This window comes from Cimex lectularius, unplaced genomic scaffold, assembly GCF_000648675.2.
Source record: "Cimex lectularius strain Harlan isolate CLEC.00 unplaced genomic scaffold, Clec_2.1 scaffold236, whole genome shotgun sequence".
Taxonomy (NCBI): domain Eukaryota; kingdom Metazoa; phylum Arthropoda; class Insecta; order Hemiptera; family Cimicidae; genus Cimex; species Cimex lectularius.
The window spans coordinates 700198-719153 of NW_019392957.1; the positions used below are offsets into that span (position 1 = coordinate 700198).

An 18956-nucleotide genomic window follows, 5' to 3' on the forward strand; every position below is an offset into this window, starting at 1 on the left:
AAACATTTAAAACAACTTTCAGTTTTTGAAGGTTTAATAAAGAGGATAGGATAATTTTTCTTTCCTATTTTCTTCTTTGTTCATTACAACAAATTCATAAACTAAACAATGTCTGCTGCTTGTAAAATGCCTGAAAACTGAATAGATATTAAACAATTTGTGAGACAAAAATAAACTCATGTAAAGTAATATACTATTAATACATATAGTGATTATTTACCCTTTTATCCAGCGATATTGGGATGTAATTCCAATGTAAGTTGTTGGACAATTTGTACAACTGATTTTGTAAATTACATCAGTCTTATTTGTTATAGGTGTGGGATCTTTAATTTTGTTAAAAAGGGTGCGAAAAGTTTTAAAGTTTTTGAAGGCTTTTTTCTTCTAAAAAGGTTCTTTCTTATAAAATAGCCTTCAAAAACTATTCACACCCTTTTTCTCCAAAATTAAAGATCCCAGACACAAATAAGTCTGATGTAATTTACAAAATCAATTCTATAAATTGTCCGGCAACTTACATCCCAATATCTGGATAGAACAGTAAAACAACATATCTATGATTGCAAAAAAAATCCTACAGCACTGGCTACTCACCATGTTGAACACCAAAACAATTTCAATTTCAACAATCCAAAAATATTAAACAGAACTAAACAAACATAAACGTAACTTTTTAGAAATGGCTTACATCAACAGAGATAAACCCAGCGTCAAATACCAAACAGACACGTCAATTCAGCCACAGCTTTGCTAATATCATAAATCAAATTCTGTATCAATAACATACATATAACACACAAAACATATAATGCAACAATCATTACCCTCCACACATCAAAAAATTGTACATATCTAAATCCCCAACAACTTACCTCTCCTTTCCTCAATAATCCCATCCATAATAAAACTGAAAGGCTAACTAGGCCCGAACAACAAACTATTACCCCTATTTTTCCATTGTCGGTCTCTTTCGCCTCAAAGAAGCCAACTTCCCATAGAAAAATGAATTTCTTTCCTTACTTCATTCAAACATATATAAACAAAAAAATATTAATACCTCATTAACACTCTCAACACAATACACAACCGAGACACATCTACATAGAAACACACACCGAGTGAGTACAAATACTTTGATTAAACATAAACCGCTAGACCACATCCCACGATCTCTAAATAATTGTTAATTAACAGTCACTAAATATTACACAAATATACGTAATATTTAAATATTACTGAAGAACAATGATTTTAAAAAATTTACTTTACTCAAAGTCCATGTTTTATGATCAAACAAAAGTTGGGAATAACACTAGTACCAGAGTTGGTTTTTAAAATCTCTATTAAGTTATAAAGGCATCTATATTTATAGCAATTTTATAAAATACAGGTACAGTATTGTACATATAAATTTTATGTATAAAAATATATTATTAAAAATTGTATTTGTTTATATTTTTAAGGCCTAGGTTTCACAAAGTTGTAGGAATTTTAGTTTGCTCTTGAACCCTCCTTAATAAGTTTGTCATATTCCTCACACATCACTCCGTACGTAAGATCAATGAGAGACTGCACATTTTCTTTCTTAAGCCCCCTCGTTTCTATAGGTGGAAGTATGCTGATCACTGCAGATCCTAGAAGGAAAAAGAAAATTCTATAGCCAAGCAATTTTAAACTAGATTTTTTCTTGTGTTTTTCTACCTTTGTTAAATGTCATTGTTGCATTATCTAAGAAATTGTAACGTGTGACAACAATTGGCTGGATAGGAGCTTCACAGTCAATTGCAATATGGAAAGCGCCTTTCTTGAAAGGAAGTAACGACTCTCCTCTATGTCGTGTTCCTTCAGGAAACATACATATTTTTGCCTGAAATGGTAATTATTTTAAAATAAAATTTTTACAGTTACTGCGTATGTGTATATTATGATTTATTAGTAATATCTTTACAAACAGCATGCATTGATGTTGTAACATGTATAATGATTTTTTTTTTAATATAAAGATTTGTTTGATTGTATGTCTGTCTTTTAGCACCTTTCTAGTCTTAATGGTTGCCCCAGCTTTGTTAATTGTCTCTTGGGCGTGCTTCCCGCTGAATTTATTAATGAAGACTGTGCCCCACAACCAGCAGGCAAGGCCGAAAGGCCACAGATAAAAGATCTCCCTCTTTGATATGACTGTGCAGCGGTTCAGCACCGGCCATATCTCCGCGAGTACCAAAAGGTCCAAGCAGCTCTGGTGGTTTATGAGCACAATCGAACCAACATCTTGAACGATGTTTTTGTGACCTCGTATCTCGAAATTCAGACCGAGGATCTTTGATATCTGCCTCGCACCCCATGCAGGCATTCTGAAAATTTTAAGCAACATTTTTTATTATTAAATCACAAATGGTAAACTTATAATAATATTTTGTAGTTTTTTTTACTTACAGAGCGTTTCTATAATCGCCTGGTCGCAGCAGCATTACTGGTATAAATATCGTAGCCGATATAAGACTAAGTAATATAAAAATTGCAAATTTTGTATAATAACGAAATATTCTACTATTGTTGTAGCATATTGCACCAAGGACTAATATGATTCCTGCTACCAGTCCATCAGCCATCTCGGTGTTAGTGATTTCTGTCTGGAAAAAATGTGTTTTAGTATAAAAAGTTTGTAAATTGTTCATTAATTTTAATTAATAATTTCTAATTTTAAATAACAGTTGGGAATTTACTTCCATTCTACACCTCTAATAAATATATTCATTCTATTTTTAAACTTAAGCCAAAAAATTACTAAACAGAAATTCGCAAATCTTGCATGATGTGGCCGTGCATGGTGTCCTACTCATATTTGCCGAGCTATCATTTCTGGGTTCAAATCCCAGTAGAGCCCATGAAATTTTAATTGATAATGGTATGAAAAATGTAAAACATCTGTCCCCTCGCCTGCCATACCTGATGGGAAGTTTTATACCCTCCGTATGACAGGAATAATATAAAAAAAACTAAACTATTTCCTTTTAAGCTGATTGTACATTAAAATATAATCAAAACAAGAAAAGAACTGATATTATATGATTTAATTATTCATTGTATGGTTATTATTTTTTATAGCAAAAGCATGGGAAAATACATTTATGTTACATTGAATGAGGTACCAAAAAGTGGCAAGAAAATTGGATAACATATAATATTATATTAGCACAGCACGGAATGACTGATCCAAGATAAGAATGATACAGCATGCCTGCATATGCTTGAAGAATATTAGATGAGGCGTAAACCATTAAGGTATAATGTGCTGAGGGGTAAAATGACCCATAAAAACAAAAAAAAGTCGAGAAGTGCAGTTCTTTTTGGCAACAATTCTGGCAGTGAGACATTTAAATATAACAGTATATACTTTTCATAGAATTCTCTGAGCATCTTTACAAAAGTGATTGTACACACCCATCTTTACTAATTCTATTAACTGTTATTAATGTATATGGTATTTATTTTATATAGACAATCCTAGATTGCCCCCTCCCAGACAAGAAGGTGTCAAATCAGAAAATATTACCAGTAAAATATATTAGAATACATTGAATAAGTAGATGATCCCATTGCTGTGTTGAAATGCAGAATAGGAGGCATAAATGCTGAAAATATGATGCAGTTTCCTGGTGATGCCTTAGGCTCTTTACTGACCAATAACAATTTTTACAATTTTCTTATACCTGAAATTTTGTTGAAAAGTATTTTTAAGTCGTATAATCAGGGGACTGTGGTGGTCGAGTGGGTTTTTGTTTTTGCCATGGGTTCGAATCCCCCTCGTGACACTAACTTTTTCATCTCAACCAAGACCATAGATAAAAGAGAATAATTAATAAGAAATTAATTGAATTAAATTAATTAAGAAATTAAATATTTGTTAAAAGTATTTTTTGGCCTGAAAACTATAACACATTATTCCATTCTATTATTTCAAACATTTTAAAGAAAACAATATTAGACAGAAGGATGTATGCTTCTTTATTTCAAAACATTTTTTTAGTATAATGTAAAACTAAGTTTACTATAAAGATTGTTTAGTAATTTATTGTAAACATCACCTTTGTACTTGGCGAACTTGAAATTCGAGATAGATCCGAACTAATGTCAATCAATATCCAACCTAGTGAGAAATTTATCCCTCTACTTAAACTCAAAATATTTTTATTTTCATTACTCGCCTAGCTGATATGGCCCTGATTTGTAAACAATACTGAGAAATCTTTTAAAACGAGATTGTATTTAAAGCAGAAAAAATTCAGATAAAGTTTTAACTTAATCAGGATTTTTATACTTCCTGGACAAACTACACTAGAGGGGGGGAGTAAATTCTTACATGAATTAACTTAATAACTTGAGTTACTTACTTGACCGTTCAAGTTCCTTCCGATGGTTTAAACTGGAGGATATTGTATCCCTACCTTACCTTCTTAACTATTTATTTCAGATAAGATATGACAATTTTTCGGCATTTATCAGAGAAAGAAAAGATTCATAACGGAATTAAATTTCATACAGTACAATACAACTTTCACAAGAATTTTTTATCTTCTTAACTATTTATAGCAGATAAGATATTGCTAGGCAATTCATTTCATGGTACTGAAAAAGGGTCGATTTCAAACTGTTAATTTTATTATAGTACTTTTATTGCAAAAGCTTCTTGTTTCAATTTGATAAAAATGATTTATGTTAAAATGAAAAATTCATTTAAAAACTGAGTTTTTTATTTATGAGATAAAACTAAAAATTGTTAGTTTTAGATTTGATAAAACAATTTTAAAACATTTATTTTGCCTTTCCTTCTTTTAATTTCATAATTTGCCTGGCAAAAATATAATTATAATATTTAAATACCTGTAAAATTTAATTATTAAAACCCTCAATGTACAGAATACTTACAGTTTTATTTATGGAGAATTTAAGCCCCTAGACCCTAGTGAATGTTCAGGTAGAGTGGGAAAAGTCCCTCTGACCAGGTATATAAAGGCAGACTCATTATCAATTTATATCTGTCACTTTTTTGAATTTTGAAAGTATTTCTAAAAATAACTTTCAAAAGAACATTTAAAGTACAAAAGTGAGCAATTCTAATACATAATTTTTATAGGGACAAATAAAAACATACACTAAGCAGAAACAATAAATATTTTAATAATGTATGATTATCATTTTACTCTAAGATTAAAAAAAAATTGAACACATAAAACCTATATGTAAATGTGAACTCTAAAAAACGATAATGAAAATCTATGACATTTACCAAAATCTAAAATTAATTTGTTAATATACATAACATTTTTAGTCAAAATACCTTAAAAAAGAGTTCAAATATTTATTTGAACAGCAAGCTACAACAGTTTTGAATAATGCTCTCAGATTGTACGTAAAATGTTTTTTTTTTTTTTTAATTTATATAATAATTTGATATTTAGATTCTTTTGTGATAATTCAACAATCTAAATTGAATAGTTTTAATTATAACTTTTTGTAAATAATACCTTTGTTGTTTATCTTTTTCACAGGAGATTAAACATGTCAAATTCAATTGAAACTATTGAAAGCTTTGTCCCACAGTCCTGACCGATGTGCATTGAGTTAGCAACTAAACTGCTGCACTGTCACGAGACCAGTTAATGAAATGACTGACCTTTTTAATGTCTTATCAGCGTTTCAAGTGCTAGGTCAAAGGTCTGATTTGAACCGCTAAGCAATCAATCCCCCCCTTATTCTATTCATGGCATCTATCCTTTATTTCATTTTTAATTTTTGACCTGAGTCAACATAAAACATTTTGCAAAAATAAAAATATTACGTTAAAAACATTCTAAAAATTGTTCTATTCAAACAACACTTCATTGTACAATAAGATGACAGTGCAGAAATTTCTAAATCTCACTTTTTTTCCTTTCGTATGGTTCCGTCTGTGAAGAACAATCAATGAAATTGCGTAGTAGTATTGAAGTAAGTACCAGTTCACAACTGCTAAAACAAGTCGCAAAGCCCCTTGCATAATGACCTCATACATGACTGGGTTTTATAACGACAGATTACAAAAGTCACGATTTGATGGAGAACATTTTATAAATAAACCTTGATCTATTTAACTTACACTATTTGTTAAATATTGCAGATGTTTCTTTATAAAACAACACATATTATACATTTAAAATATTAAATCCCTTTGTCGCAATTATTTAGTTAAATATTTTTAATCCAAGATTAACTTTTCTATCCTTAGGTATTAATATTCTAAAATTTCCAATTTTTTAATTTATTTTTTATAATTGAGTAATTTTCAACTGGAAATCATAAATGTGATAATGAACTATTAGTGACAATTCAAACATTTAAAATTACAATTAGTTGTTTTGGCTTCAGTTTTGAGAAATATTTTTGTATTACTTAAAAAAATAAAACAGCCTGAGACATTAAAAAACTCTATATAATAAATAATATATAGCACATACTTCAGTCACAACCAAAAATTAAACAATGTAAAACAATTGACATATTATTCTATCATTCATTCTCACAGGTAATGAAATTTGTTATTTCATATTCAAAAATATATTTTTATTTATGTGTAAGTACCTCTACTCAGTGTGTGTATGATTTTGCTTGTTTATGTGTGTTATGTATAGATGTATACTCTTATAATGACAGATATTCCCAAATATTGGATTAATATTATAATGTATTCACACATAATGTACCTTTTTTATATTGACATATATTATATATGTATTGGAATTTACGAGTTTAATTGTATAAATGTTTAAATTTTTCTATAGATGCAAAACTTTTTAAAATTAAAGCACAACAATATTGTGTCCATTTATTTTTTCCTTTTTTTTCCAAGGCTTAATCAAATATCTATTGACTCATTGTTGAATTATTTCATAGTCAATTGAACAAAGGATGTTATTATATTATTATCTTATTATTATTGTCTTTTTTTCTTTGTTTGTACATCGCTAGAGAATATTTTCAGAAATTTTACTCTTATAATTTTGTTTTTCATATGATTAATACAATTGCTACATCTCAGTAAAATTGATCAATAATTAAACCGTTTTCTTTTGTTATTAAATACTTTTTGAGTGCTTTTAAAGATAGCTCAAGAGGAGTCAACAAGTGTGTCAAGTTCAATGTCTAACCAATTATTTGTTTTGACAAATATTAAATTAATGTAAAAATATATATAATTACAGATTAACTGCATCATGTTAGAAAAAAAAATTTCCAAATCCTTCTATACAATAAAGCAAAATCTATTTGTTTTTGTATTGAATCTACGTTTTTAATGAAAAATAAAAATAAATGTTTTAGAAAAAAGAATATCTATCACAATTATCAATTATACCCTTAACCTTTAGTACTGAAGATGATAAATAACAAAAACAATAAATTACGACATACCTAACACAAATTCCCTTTTACACATGTAAACAATGAAAATAAATATATTTGCCTGAATGACATACCAGAATAATGATTTCTCGAGTTTTTACGAAGTGAATTGCTCATCCAATGTTTACCCTTTCATGTTTATATATAGAATCAAATGAATTATTAAAATGCTACAAAAAATTGGATAAGGGAGAGGGTGAGAAAATGTAATTATCAAGTGGGAGCATTGAGGAGGGAAGATCTATACATAGTTTAATATAATTGTCGACCTTCAAGATGATTTAAAGTATTTTAAATGTTTATAAACTTAAAATCAACCCATTGGCCAATAAATTTCAAATTTTAATGTATTTTTTTGAAATTATTTAGTTTCAAGATGTTTGGATGTACAGTAATCCAAACTAATTGCTGCAGGGGAGAATTCAAATTACACAGGGTGTTAAAAAAATGCATATGCACAAAAAATAATCAACAACACTTTTATTATTATTGCATAGAAAAAACGTTAAACGTATTAGAATACATATATACTGTCAATTTTTCTTTAAAAAATTCTGTGTTTTTGTTTTTTAATTTATTTAACTTTTTTTCATTGCTTCTCATTTAGGCTGATAACTCATTTTTTAGTAGTGAAGTTCACTGAACAAAAGAAATTATTGAAAATTTGTATAATCTAAGCTGGTCTTTTGTAGGCCCCTCTCACTCTCTTTTCTTACCCATTCACTCTCTTTTTCTTCGGTATTATCTAGTTTGTATAATTTTTTATTATAATATGCTAATATTATCATAAAATTCACCATTATTTGACTGTTCAAAACATACTTCTACAATAAAACAGCTAACTTTTATATAAAATTATAAATAGCGATAGCATCAGAATATTAATGTTAAAGTATTAATGTTAAACATTATCTATAAGTTCTTATTAAGCTTATCAACATTCAGTCTTCTTCTTTTTTTTAAATGTTACTCAAAAGTTTATTATACACTTAAATCACAATTTAAAGTATTATCTTATATTTGACACATAATTTTTATGTATATTTAATTTTTTATTACATTAGATGTTTTTATTAACTTCACCAAATGTTAACTACATAAGTAAATTTGCAATAAGATTAAGTATTGTAGTGTATACATATTTCATATTATTTATTTATTTTAAAGGTACAAATATGGCTTTATGTTTACATATTTTAGAAATAAATTTAGTTTTATAAAAATAATAATATAAATTGATTATGAATAATAAAGACGATAATATATTCCTTAAAATATTAATTATCTATAATCTGATGGAACCACATTACAATAGAAAAACAGAAAGAGAAAAAAATGTGAAAGGAAATGGGAAAAAAAGAAAAGGAAGAGGAAGGAAAGGAAACGATTCATGTTGTTTTTAAAAACTCAGATGCCATGAAACTGTGAAACAAGCCAGTGAGAAAGCAGAACGTACTTCCCATAGAAGAAAATTCCATAGTCTTGACCCTGTAACTCTGAAGGGTAAGGCTAAAGTTTTAGAGGGGGCTGGGATTGTTGTTTGGATATGGATATGGGAAAAAATTATAACTACACGTTAAGCATGAGGCCTAATTTTGCTGTATTTCTATAAATAAATCGTTCATTCACTCTCACTCTCTCTCACTCTCACTCTCACTCTCTCTCTCTCTCTCTCTCTCTCTCTCTCTCACACACACTCTCTCTCTCTCTCTCTCTCTCGCTCTCTCTCTCACACTCTCTCTCTCTCTCTCTCTCTCTCTCCCTCCCTCTCTCTCTCTCTCTCTCTCTCTCTCTCCTCCAGTCTGAAAATTTAAAAAAATAGTAAATATAATCTTTGATGATACTCTCTCTCTCTCTCTCTCTCTCTCTCTCCTCCAGTCTGAAAATTTAAAAAAATAGTAAATATAATCTTTGATGATAATTTAAAAAATATATAACTGTAATTAAACAGAAATAATTAATAACCTCCAGAACTATTTGTGGAAAGCTTAGTTGATTTTCTTAACTTATAATAAGTTTCATTTTTTCGGTGATTTTAGCCTATAATATACCTAAATTTAATTTTTTTTAAAGTAAACGAAACCAAAAAATAAATTTATAAAATTTTTATCAAGTTATGAATTTATAAAGTTTTATCAAGATATGAAATCTAAGTATTTACTCAACTGCAGCAATCATATATTTGAAATTCTTAAAACTATCATCCTTCGTCGATCAAATTGGATTAGATTATCCAGATTAAAAATTAATACAATAAAATAAATAGTTCTATTATTTTAAAAGACAAGTGAACTGTGGGATTTCTTCGTGCAATCTGTTAGGTGATGAACCTGATTGGTCATTCCTGATCATTTTGGTCTGCCTATCCGCACTTATTACATTGATATTAAAATCATGAGCCAGGTTGTTTTTGTTCAACCTAAAACCGTACACACATTTGAAAGGCACATAAAAAAGAAATTCATCATTTTACCACATTTTAGCATAATTTCCATGAATTTCATTTGTACCTTTACCTTTGTGAAATTTCACATTTATTCCCAGGTACTGGTACTAACTTTCCAACTAATAATTGCCATGGCAGCAGTTCTAGGTTCAAATACTTAGTCCATGGCTTTTTAATTGGGAATAATATGAAAGAAGTATTGTAAAGTAGTTTGGCCCCTCATCAATGACACCCAACAGGTAGTAAGCCCTCGTGTATGAGAGGAATTACTTTATTGTACTTTTATTACGTACATAAATAAAGGAATTTCTTTATTAACTACCTTATTACGACTATAGTTTAATCTTTCCCCATCATCCTGTGTTCTCTCATTGGCTGCGATCATGCACAATCTTTGATATTTGCAATATATACAAGCTATTGAAGCGGATTTTATAACTTTTATGAAATTTTATAAAAACTTTTTTTCTTGCTTTGATTCTTGAAAAATAAATTTTTAATCGTGGCAGTATTTCATATTCACTGACAGATACTATTATAAAGTAGATACTATTATAAAGTAGATACTATTATAAAGTATCTTGCTTGATCTTTCTGGATCAACTTGTGTATTTTTGTATTCTTAAAATTTCTCGCAATCATTTTTCTATCTTTAATTATTGTAGTGTTGATTAAGAATACACAAATACAATTGGTGAGAATGTTCCAGACTATTAATTTCCAATTCTCAGCTTACAACAAACACAAACATGTTAAGCAATGTTTGCATCAACTGCACATACAACAATTAAATCCTTTCTGTAAACAACTTCAAATTTGGTTTATTATCATACTTATTTCATTATAACATTACTCTGATTGAAAAATTTGTAATTTTAAAATTAAATAACAATTATTATAATGTAATAATTGTTGATTTAATGATTTCCTAATTTTTGAATAAAGCATGTTTTAATTATTCCTATATAAATTGGTAGGAATATTTTAATTTGATCAGGCAATTAGTTAAATTTTATTAAATTTCCAACTCTAATGTACTATACCACAAAAAAATGTTCAAGTTTGACTCACCTAAAATGCAATTATATACTTTCTTTAGTAATTCAAAACATAAACTAATGCTGATTAGTATCATACCTATTTCTTTATACCATTAGTCTGATTTCTAAAGAAACAATGAATCACACGAAAAGGATAATAATGATTTTAAAAATATCTAATTTTTTAATTTTAAAATTAAGTAAGAATTATATTCATGTCCAACTACCTATTGGGTGTTGTGGACAAGGAGGCAAACAACTTTACGATATATTTTTCATACCATTATCAATAAAAAGTTATAGGTGCTGTGGCATATTTGAGCTGGACAATCTAACCACTTCGCTGCTGCTATCCCATATTGAGATGTAAGTCAGATATAGTGTGAATTTTGGAGACCGATTAAAGTTGACTTAATCAGTTTAACAACATGTTTTAGAAGATGTGAAATTTCTGTTGATCTTATGAGTTAGTTACTTATAGACCAAGTTTCTGAAAGCAAGGGTGCTGATTTTAGCATAATAATTCAATTTTACCCAAAATTCAACTTACTCACTTATTCACAATTCATACAGAATTATTATAATAGTATTACAATAATTATATAATAATTGTTATTGAATGTTTTCTTAATCGTCATTTTTTTAAATAAAGAATGTGTTTTTATTTCATTCTTATTTTACACTTTTAGTATCAAATAGTATATATTTTCATCGTAAATTATAATTTATTTAACTTGAGTCCTAGAGTTTGCTGAAAATTGCAATATTGTTCAATGTTGTATCTTATTTTATCACAGGACAAAGGGGCATTTTTCGTGTCCAGCCACTATTAACAATCCCCCATTTCATGCTTTTGAATTAAAATGCAGTAACAAAAGATAAGTCAGTCAAAGCCAGACTTCTAAACCACAAGTAGATTTTCTTCTTTTTTTTTCAATTAAAAAACAATCAATTAAGAAAAAAATTTATTTGTCCAACAATAAATTATAAAATATTATTAAATATTTTTATTTTAAAAAAATAGGGTGCTCTTATTGAAAATCAATAGTCTTATTTTTAAAAAACAAGACGTGCTTGAAGCTTTAATCAAAGATTCAAACACGCTAATATCTAAGATTATTACAAAAACCAACTTTTGATATGTTTTACACTTTTATAAACCTTAAATAAAAAATAGATTTTTTATTTGGAAAGACTACAATTTGCTCATTTTTGAAACTTGAATAAAATCTCAATCTTTTCATAATGGGATTTTTGTATTCCAAAAACTTTGGTTATCTACACTCGATAGATATCTTTAAAGGAGCAATTTTTTCTGTAAGACGTTGATACTCTGTTTGCATGATGTTATATGTTTTATTCATAAGCAACTCGACATCATCAAGCGTCAGATTGTCAGTTGGTATTGGGTCCAAGGCTGATATGTACATATTACCTAAAAAATATATTTAAAAAATGTTATTACAGGAGTTTTATTTTTTAATTATTTTTCATGTAAAATCAATCACTTGGAGTGTAGGATTACCTCTGTTGAATATTTTGTTGTTAGAATCAATAAAATAATACGGTGAAAATACAACAGGTATAACTGGAACATTACATTCGATAGCAGTTATAAAAGCCCCTTTTTTGAATGGAAGTAATTCCTTGCCTTTCTGGTTTCTAGTTCCTTCAGGGAAAAGCCACAGCTTCGTCTACATAAACGAAACATTTGCTTTTTCTTTTCTTTTTTTTTAATGTTCTTAAATACCTTTTTTTCCTTCACAAGGTAGGCAGTTTTCTTGAGTTGTTCCTTTGCCTTTTTTGGGTTTGATCTATCGATGAAAACGAGCCCGGCAAGCCAGGCAACCGGCCCAAATGGTGCAACATACATTATCTCCCTTTTAGCCACTGCCGTACACCTTCCCATTATCTCCCAGATGTTCCACATTCCTTTAAATAAAAATAAAAAATGAATTAAAAAACAGGGTACGTCATATTTCTATTAAATACATCACAATAATCTGTAATAAAGATGATCTATAATATGACAAGAGGACATTCCAAAATTTTGACTACATCTTAATTATTATTTTTGTGTGGTGATTAGTGACCGTTAGTCGATGATTATCCGGAAATCGTGAGATGTGGTCTGGTGTGATGTAGGTTTCAGAAAAACATTTTCTTTATCGTGTCAACATTTCAATCTTTATTGAGATCATCTTCAGAGCCTGGGATTTACAAACATTGTTTAAATTTAACAAATACATGTAGGATGTGGAAAAAAGTGAATTTATACAATGCAAAAAAAAATATTTTTTTTCATATTCAATCAAAGTATTTCTACTCACTCAAAGTGTTTGTTTTCTGCGTAATTGTGCCATTATTTGGACAAACTCTTTGAGTGAGTAGAAATACTTTGATTGAATATGAAAAAATATTTTTTTTTGCATTGTATAAATTCACTTTTTTCCACATCCTACATGTATTTGTTAAATTTAAACAATGTTTGTAAATCCCAGGCCCTGAAGATGATCTCAATAAAGATTGAAACTTTGACACGATAAAGAAAATGTTTTTCTGAAACCTACATCACACCAGACCGCACCAGATTTTCGAATAATTAATTATTATTTTTTTTTTTTGTAGTCTTCTATTGCTTTTTTTTAAATCTTATTTTGCATGTTCCAAAATGGATAATTTTTATTGTGTAATTTGTTCTGGTTGTTTAGAAAGTTGTTTTATAAATACAAACCAAATAAATTTATAGTTATATACATAGTTTATAAATTTGGCTATGTTTGGTATGCAGAAAACATATTCACAACATTATTTACTGAAAAATAATCATGTTAGTAAAATAGATGCCAATACCACATGGTTGACCACTTATTAAAATTCTCGCTCCCAAAAGATAGATATCTGTAAAAACAGCCTTCTAAACAGGCCAGACAGACAAATGACTTCTTTTTATAGACTCAAGACAATGTAATCATAAAAATCTCATGAATTATAACACTTTTTATCTAAACCATCATCTCATCTATTTTTTTAATCTACTCTAATCTACTTTATCAAATAACAAAGGATTGAAAAATGTAAAATTATATTAAAATTTAAGAATTAAATTTATAGTTACGCTTTACAAATCATTATTAGTATTTTTTTTATATATTTAAACTTTTAACAAATACAGATATTTTTAATGTGTGGTGATTAGTGACCGTTAATTGATATTTATTTAGAAATCGTGAGATGCGGTCTGGTGTGATGTAGGATTCAGAAAAACATTTTCTTTATCGTGCCAACGTTCAATCTTTATTGAGATCATCTTCAGGGCCTGGGATTTACAAACATTGTTTACATATAACAATTACATTTTGGATGTTGGAAAGTGAATTTATACAATGCAAAATATTTTTTTTTTATATATTCAAAGTATTTCTACTCACTCAAAGTGTTTGTCTTCTGTGTAATTCTTGCATGTCGTGTTGAGAGTGCCACGATATCGTTGGCACGATAAAGAAAATGTTTTTCTGAAACCTACATCACACCAGACCGCATCTCACGATTTCTAAATAGATATTTTTAATCTTATGTGTATCAGTACCTATATGATGGTATGGCATGTGAAGTAATGGTTGCATAAAAATACAATTTTACAGCATGAAGCATTAAATAACAAAACTTTACTTCACTATAAAACAAAAATATGATGCAATGCTTTAGAATAGCAATTTGCTCACATATAAGACATAGAGGCAGACCACTCAATAAACTAATATGCAAATAAAAATAAACATAAACACATAAATATGTTTAATTACACAACAGAGAAAGAGAATGCGAGGAGAGAGAGATAGAGAAGGAGTCAGTGCGACGAAAAAGACAGGGTGTGTGGGTGTTTTAATTTCCTGGTGAAAGTACACCCTAACACCACGGAGTTTATTATCTATTATGTCTACATGCTTCATTAATAATATTACATGGATATCTCAAATGAATTATATAGTATATTTACAATTCTGATTATAATTGTATGATTAACATTTGTACAGTAAACAATTACAAAAAGAAACTGACTTTGTTTTCAATTAAGAAGAAAAAGAATAATTACTAAGTACATAAGGAATATTTACAATATTTACAACAACTGAAGGTCAATACTTTTAAGAAAATAAAATATTTACATAAACCTTGATCTAATAACAAACATATGTTATTCAGAGGAATATCGTTCTTGAGACACCTTTTAATGAGTTCAGAGCATTGGCGATCAAACATAGGATGCTCGATTATAATATACTCCTACCTACTCACAGCTGCAGTTTGGATTGGTCACGATGCCAAAGCGGTGTAAATAAGCCTGTGTCTGCTAAGGGCTTGGGTTGTATAAAAGTTTAGCCTTGCTAGAAGGCTGGTTCTTCGGCTGTTGATGCTCAGGAAGAACTTCTTCGTGTGGTACCCTTTCAACGTTCCAACCCAGATGGTCTCCCATGTTTTAGGCTCTCCTCAATGAGCCTTGCCCGAATGTAAGAACGGGGTACCCTGCTGAATGTCTCCTCTAAGGTGAAGTTCTGCGATGCCAGCATAGCGAGAGCCAAAAAACACTTCGTTTCCACTTCAATTCCATATTTTGAACCTTCTCTCTAATTGCGGCAATCATTGATTGTTGGTTTTATATTGATTTAGACTATCTAGATTTAGTCAACTATTGGTGTGTGAGTCCGTTTTTTTCCCAGCGAGAGTAACCCTAACACCGGGGAGTTTATTGATACATGCTCTATTTTAATATTACATGCTTATCTCGTATAGAATAATTTATTTAATCATTTTGTTTTATTTGTTTAATAATGTTAAATTTTTAGTGAATAGTAAATGTTATTTTTGGTATGAAGTACATATTTATAGTTTTTTTAATATTTTTTTATTAATTATTTTATTTAACTCTTGTGTACATACACATTATGTTTTGCTAATAAATACTGATATACAGCACACTCAAAAAGTGTGATTAACATGGCATTTGAGGATGGGTCCTGCCCTATGGTAGTCCACACAATAATTCACTGGAGTATAATAATTTGAGATAAATAAATATCTCATTAATAAATAAATTAACCTACTTTTTTGTTTTTATCTATAATCATATAACGTCAGGCGCACGTTTACACTAGTGCTTATTTACATTAACACATCTTTACAATCTGTTGTCTGTACATATTTATAGTATTTTGGAAATGTATTTTTCCCTTCAATTCCACTGGAAAATCCATACGCCCGCCCATACACATCCGTGCATAATACACACAAACATTAACACAGTATATCACAGACTTTTAGTGCCAGTACTTTTTTACTTACAATACAATACTTTAAAAATACAAAAGCCAATATGTTTTAGAAAATATCTAAGAGGAAAAAAGTAACAGCTAAAAATCACGATAAAAAATTTAATTTTTTTATCAAACAATTTAGTAAGGATTGAATTTATTTTACTATCATATAATTGCGTTCTCCTATTAAGCACCTTTATACATCCTTTTTCAAGTTGTTTGTAAATCAACAGTTAAAGATCGCTTTCAAGATAAGCCATGAGTCAAACTCAGCCATTTAAAAGCCTTGGAATAAAAGACCATGCTAAAATTTATTTACATTCAAGAAAATTCAATCCCTAAAAATTTCATTTAAAATTAGTTTTTGTACATAAATTAAACTAAGCATATTTAACAAAGTTAAATTTATTTTTGTTTTAAATTTGTAGATAATAGTTCTACATAAATATAGAAATAAAGTTATTTGCACTATTTTGTGTATGTTGTTATCAATTCTTCTTTTCTCTAGAAGAGAATATTAATATTTTTATAATTTCATTATTATAAAAAATATGCTCAAATCAACCTTAAAGTGCTCATTAATTGAAAAAATATCAAGTTGTGAAAATCATAAGCTACTGTTTTTAATAAATATAAACAAAATTAAAATTCAAACAACATCAAGTGCATTAATATTATTCTTAAAGATTAAAATAGACTGCACACAATTCTAACTTTGTTTATTTATATTTCTATTTTGTTTTGATTACTATGAAATATTTTACATACCCATAACATCCAGAACGCTTTGGTGATTTGCAACAATAACAGCTCCCCTCTGTTCTTTGAGTATGTCTTTTCCTTTCTCCAAGTACCATGTTATTCCGAGTACTTTAGTAAAATATTTCATTATGATACCAGCAATACTGTTTAGCATCGAAATAAAATAAAGACATTGATTAAAATCAAAAAAACAATAATCTGATATAATAATATAAAAACCCACGTTAAATTGTCAATATTTTTTGGTCTTAGTAAAAAAATAGGCACTAATAAAAGTCCAAAAGTAGATACGTAAAGCACGTAGAACGTATACACTCCATAATAGCGTATTTTCTTATTTGACGAATAGGGCATTAGTAATACGATGAAGAATACCAATCCAACTATATATTTCCATTCCAATATGCTCAAAGCTGAAACCATGCCTGGAATAAAAACAGAAAATACATGCAGATCAAAACAATACTGAACACATGCTGAAACAAAGATGAAAAATTTACTTGATGCAGGTTTATATTCCTCTGTACTATCCACATTAAACTTCTAAATGCTACTGGACGTAGTAGTCTTCCCCCTATCCAGCCAAAGTGTTTAGTTGATAATCTCTCTTGAGTATTAGGTTGTTATAGTGCTTCCCCACTTTTAATCAATATTCTTTCCTGGCCATTATCTCCCTTTTTATAAATATATTAACACAGCTTTGCCTTTAAGCTTTATTCGCGCTTTGATTTTCTTTGTATTTACACTAAATAATTGGTTTAAAAATTGTATAACAAGCTTATTTAATTGTGTAAATTCGTTTGGGTGACATTTTAAGCTTTTAAATAATCCAATTCAATGAAAATTGCACAATGCTTGAATATGTTGCTATTCCAAATATTGTTTTACCTTTTTTTAAAGTATTATAATCAACTTTTTTTTGGTAATAATAGTAACTTGTATTAATTGTAGGGTTAATCTTAAAAAAAGATATTTATTCCAATCCACTTCAAATACCAAAAAAATTAAACATTGACTATACAGCCAACAAAATAAATATTATAATAATAAAATATTTCAGTTTAATAACAAACCTGATAATTACATTTATATACATTTTAAAAATTTATTAATTATTAATTAAAACCTACCTTCAATGAAACTACACAGAAGTAAATATAATTCTAGACAAAACCAACTTATTTTTGAAATATTCATTGCTCCTTTATTTAAATAATTTTACTGAATCTAATTACAACTACTTAAATTACTGTTTTACTTTCCTAAAAATTAAAAACATATGTTTTGCAAAATATAAACTTCTTATGCCATTTAAATATTACACAAACAAATCAAGTCTGGATTCTATGGCATATATGGAAGATAATGGCATAAGAATCAATTAATTAAACTATTTATACAGGATTATACAGGATCACAAATCAAAGCGGTAGTGTTCCATTTTGTAATGTGTATATTACAAATCCAATGTTGCTTTTGTTACAGAAACCAAAACAAAGTCTTATATTGAATAAGTCTAATTATAATTGTTAATTTTAAAGGTATCATTTACAGAAAAAAAACATTTCAATTGTCCAATTTATAAAATTTAACCACATCATTTATGCTAAATTTACCCATAAATTTACCCATGCTTCAAACATTAATTATCGTTCAAAAACATTTTTGTTTTGTTCATGAAATTAGATGAATTAAAGCAACAATAACTTTAAAATGCTGGAAATTAAAAAAAAATAGAATTTGAAAATAAATATTTCTTTTGGGAACAATTTGTTTTCTTTAAAACTAGATCTTACCCTTTAGCATATTAATTATCTTCCAACTGCTATATTTTAAAAAATTGTGTTTGTTCACATGAAACAATTAGTAATTTAAAGCAACAGTGCTTGAACTAACAGGACAAATACAATAACAACAAAATTGAAAGAAGTTTTTATTTATTTTAATGGAAACTGG

The 18956-nt window shown here is 28.3% G+C and overlaps 2 protein-coding genes across 9 annotated transcripts; both read right to left on the reverse strand.

Moving 5' to 3' along the window:
* Positions 1-1343: 1343 nt before the first annotated feature.
* LOC106666389 (1-acyl-sn-glycerol-3-phosphate acyltransferase alpha-like) lies at positions 1344-6143 on the reverse strand. Of its 3 annotated transcripts, none has more exons than XM_014393563.2 (5): positions 5924-6143; positions 2434-2630; positions 2036-2351; positions 1702-1867; positions 1344-1634 (listed from the first exon to the last, which is right to left on the reverse strand). In XM_014393563.2, the coding sequence occupies exons 1-5, from the start codon at positions 6050-6052 to the stop codon at positions 1492-1494; spliced, it is 951 nt and encodes a 316-aa protein (XP_014249049.1). In that variant the 5' UTR covers positions 6053-6143; the 3' UTR covers positions 1344-1491. The 3 variants fall into 3 exon arrangements, with proteins under 3 accessions (XP_014249049.1, XP_014249050.1, XP_014249051.1); XM_014393564.2 differs by lacking the exon at positions 5924-6143 and adding an exon at positions 5526-5776; XM_014393565.2 differs by lacking the exon at positions 5924-6143 and adding an exon at positions 4392-4636.
* A 5947-nt stretch (positions 6144-12090) lies between these two features.
* Positions 12091-18289, reverse strand: LOC106666405 (1-acyl-sn-glycerol-3-phosphate acyltransferase beta-like). Of its 6 annotated transcripts, none has more exons than XM_014393591.2 (7): positions 18131-18268; positions 17501-17654; positions 17224-17425; positions 17007-17143; positions 12674-12855; positions 12449-12617; positions 12091-12358 (listed from the first exon to the last, which is right to left on the reverse strand). In XM_014393591.2, exons 3-7 carry the CDS (start codon positions 17421-17423, stop codon positions 12198-12200), a joined length of 849 nt encoding a protein of 282 aa, XP_014249077.1. In that variant the 5' UTR covers positions 17424-17425; positions 17501-17654; positions 18131-18268; the 3' UTR covers positions 12091-12197. The 6 variants fall into 6 exon arrangements, with proteins under 6 accessions (XP_014249077.1, XP_014249074.1, XP_014249075.1 ...); XM_014393588.2 differs by having other exon boundaries at positions 17501-17659; XM_014393589.2 differs by having other exon boundaries at positions 17501-17674.
* Between the last annotated feature and the right edge of the window lie 667 nt (positions 18290-18956).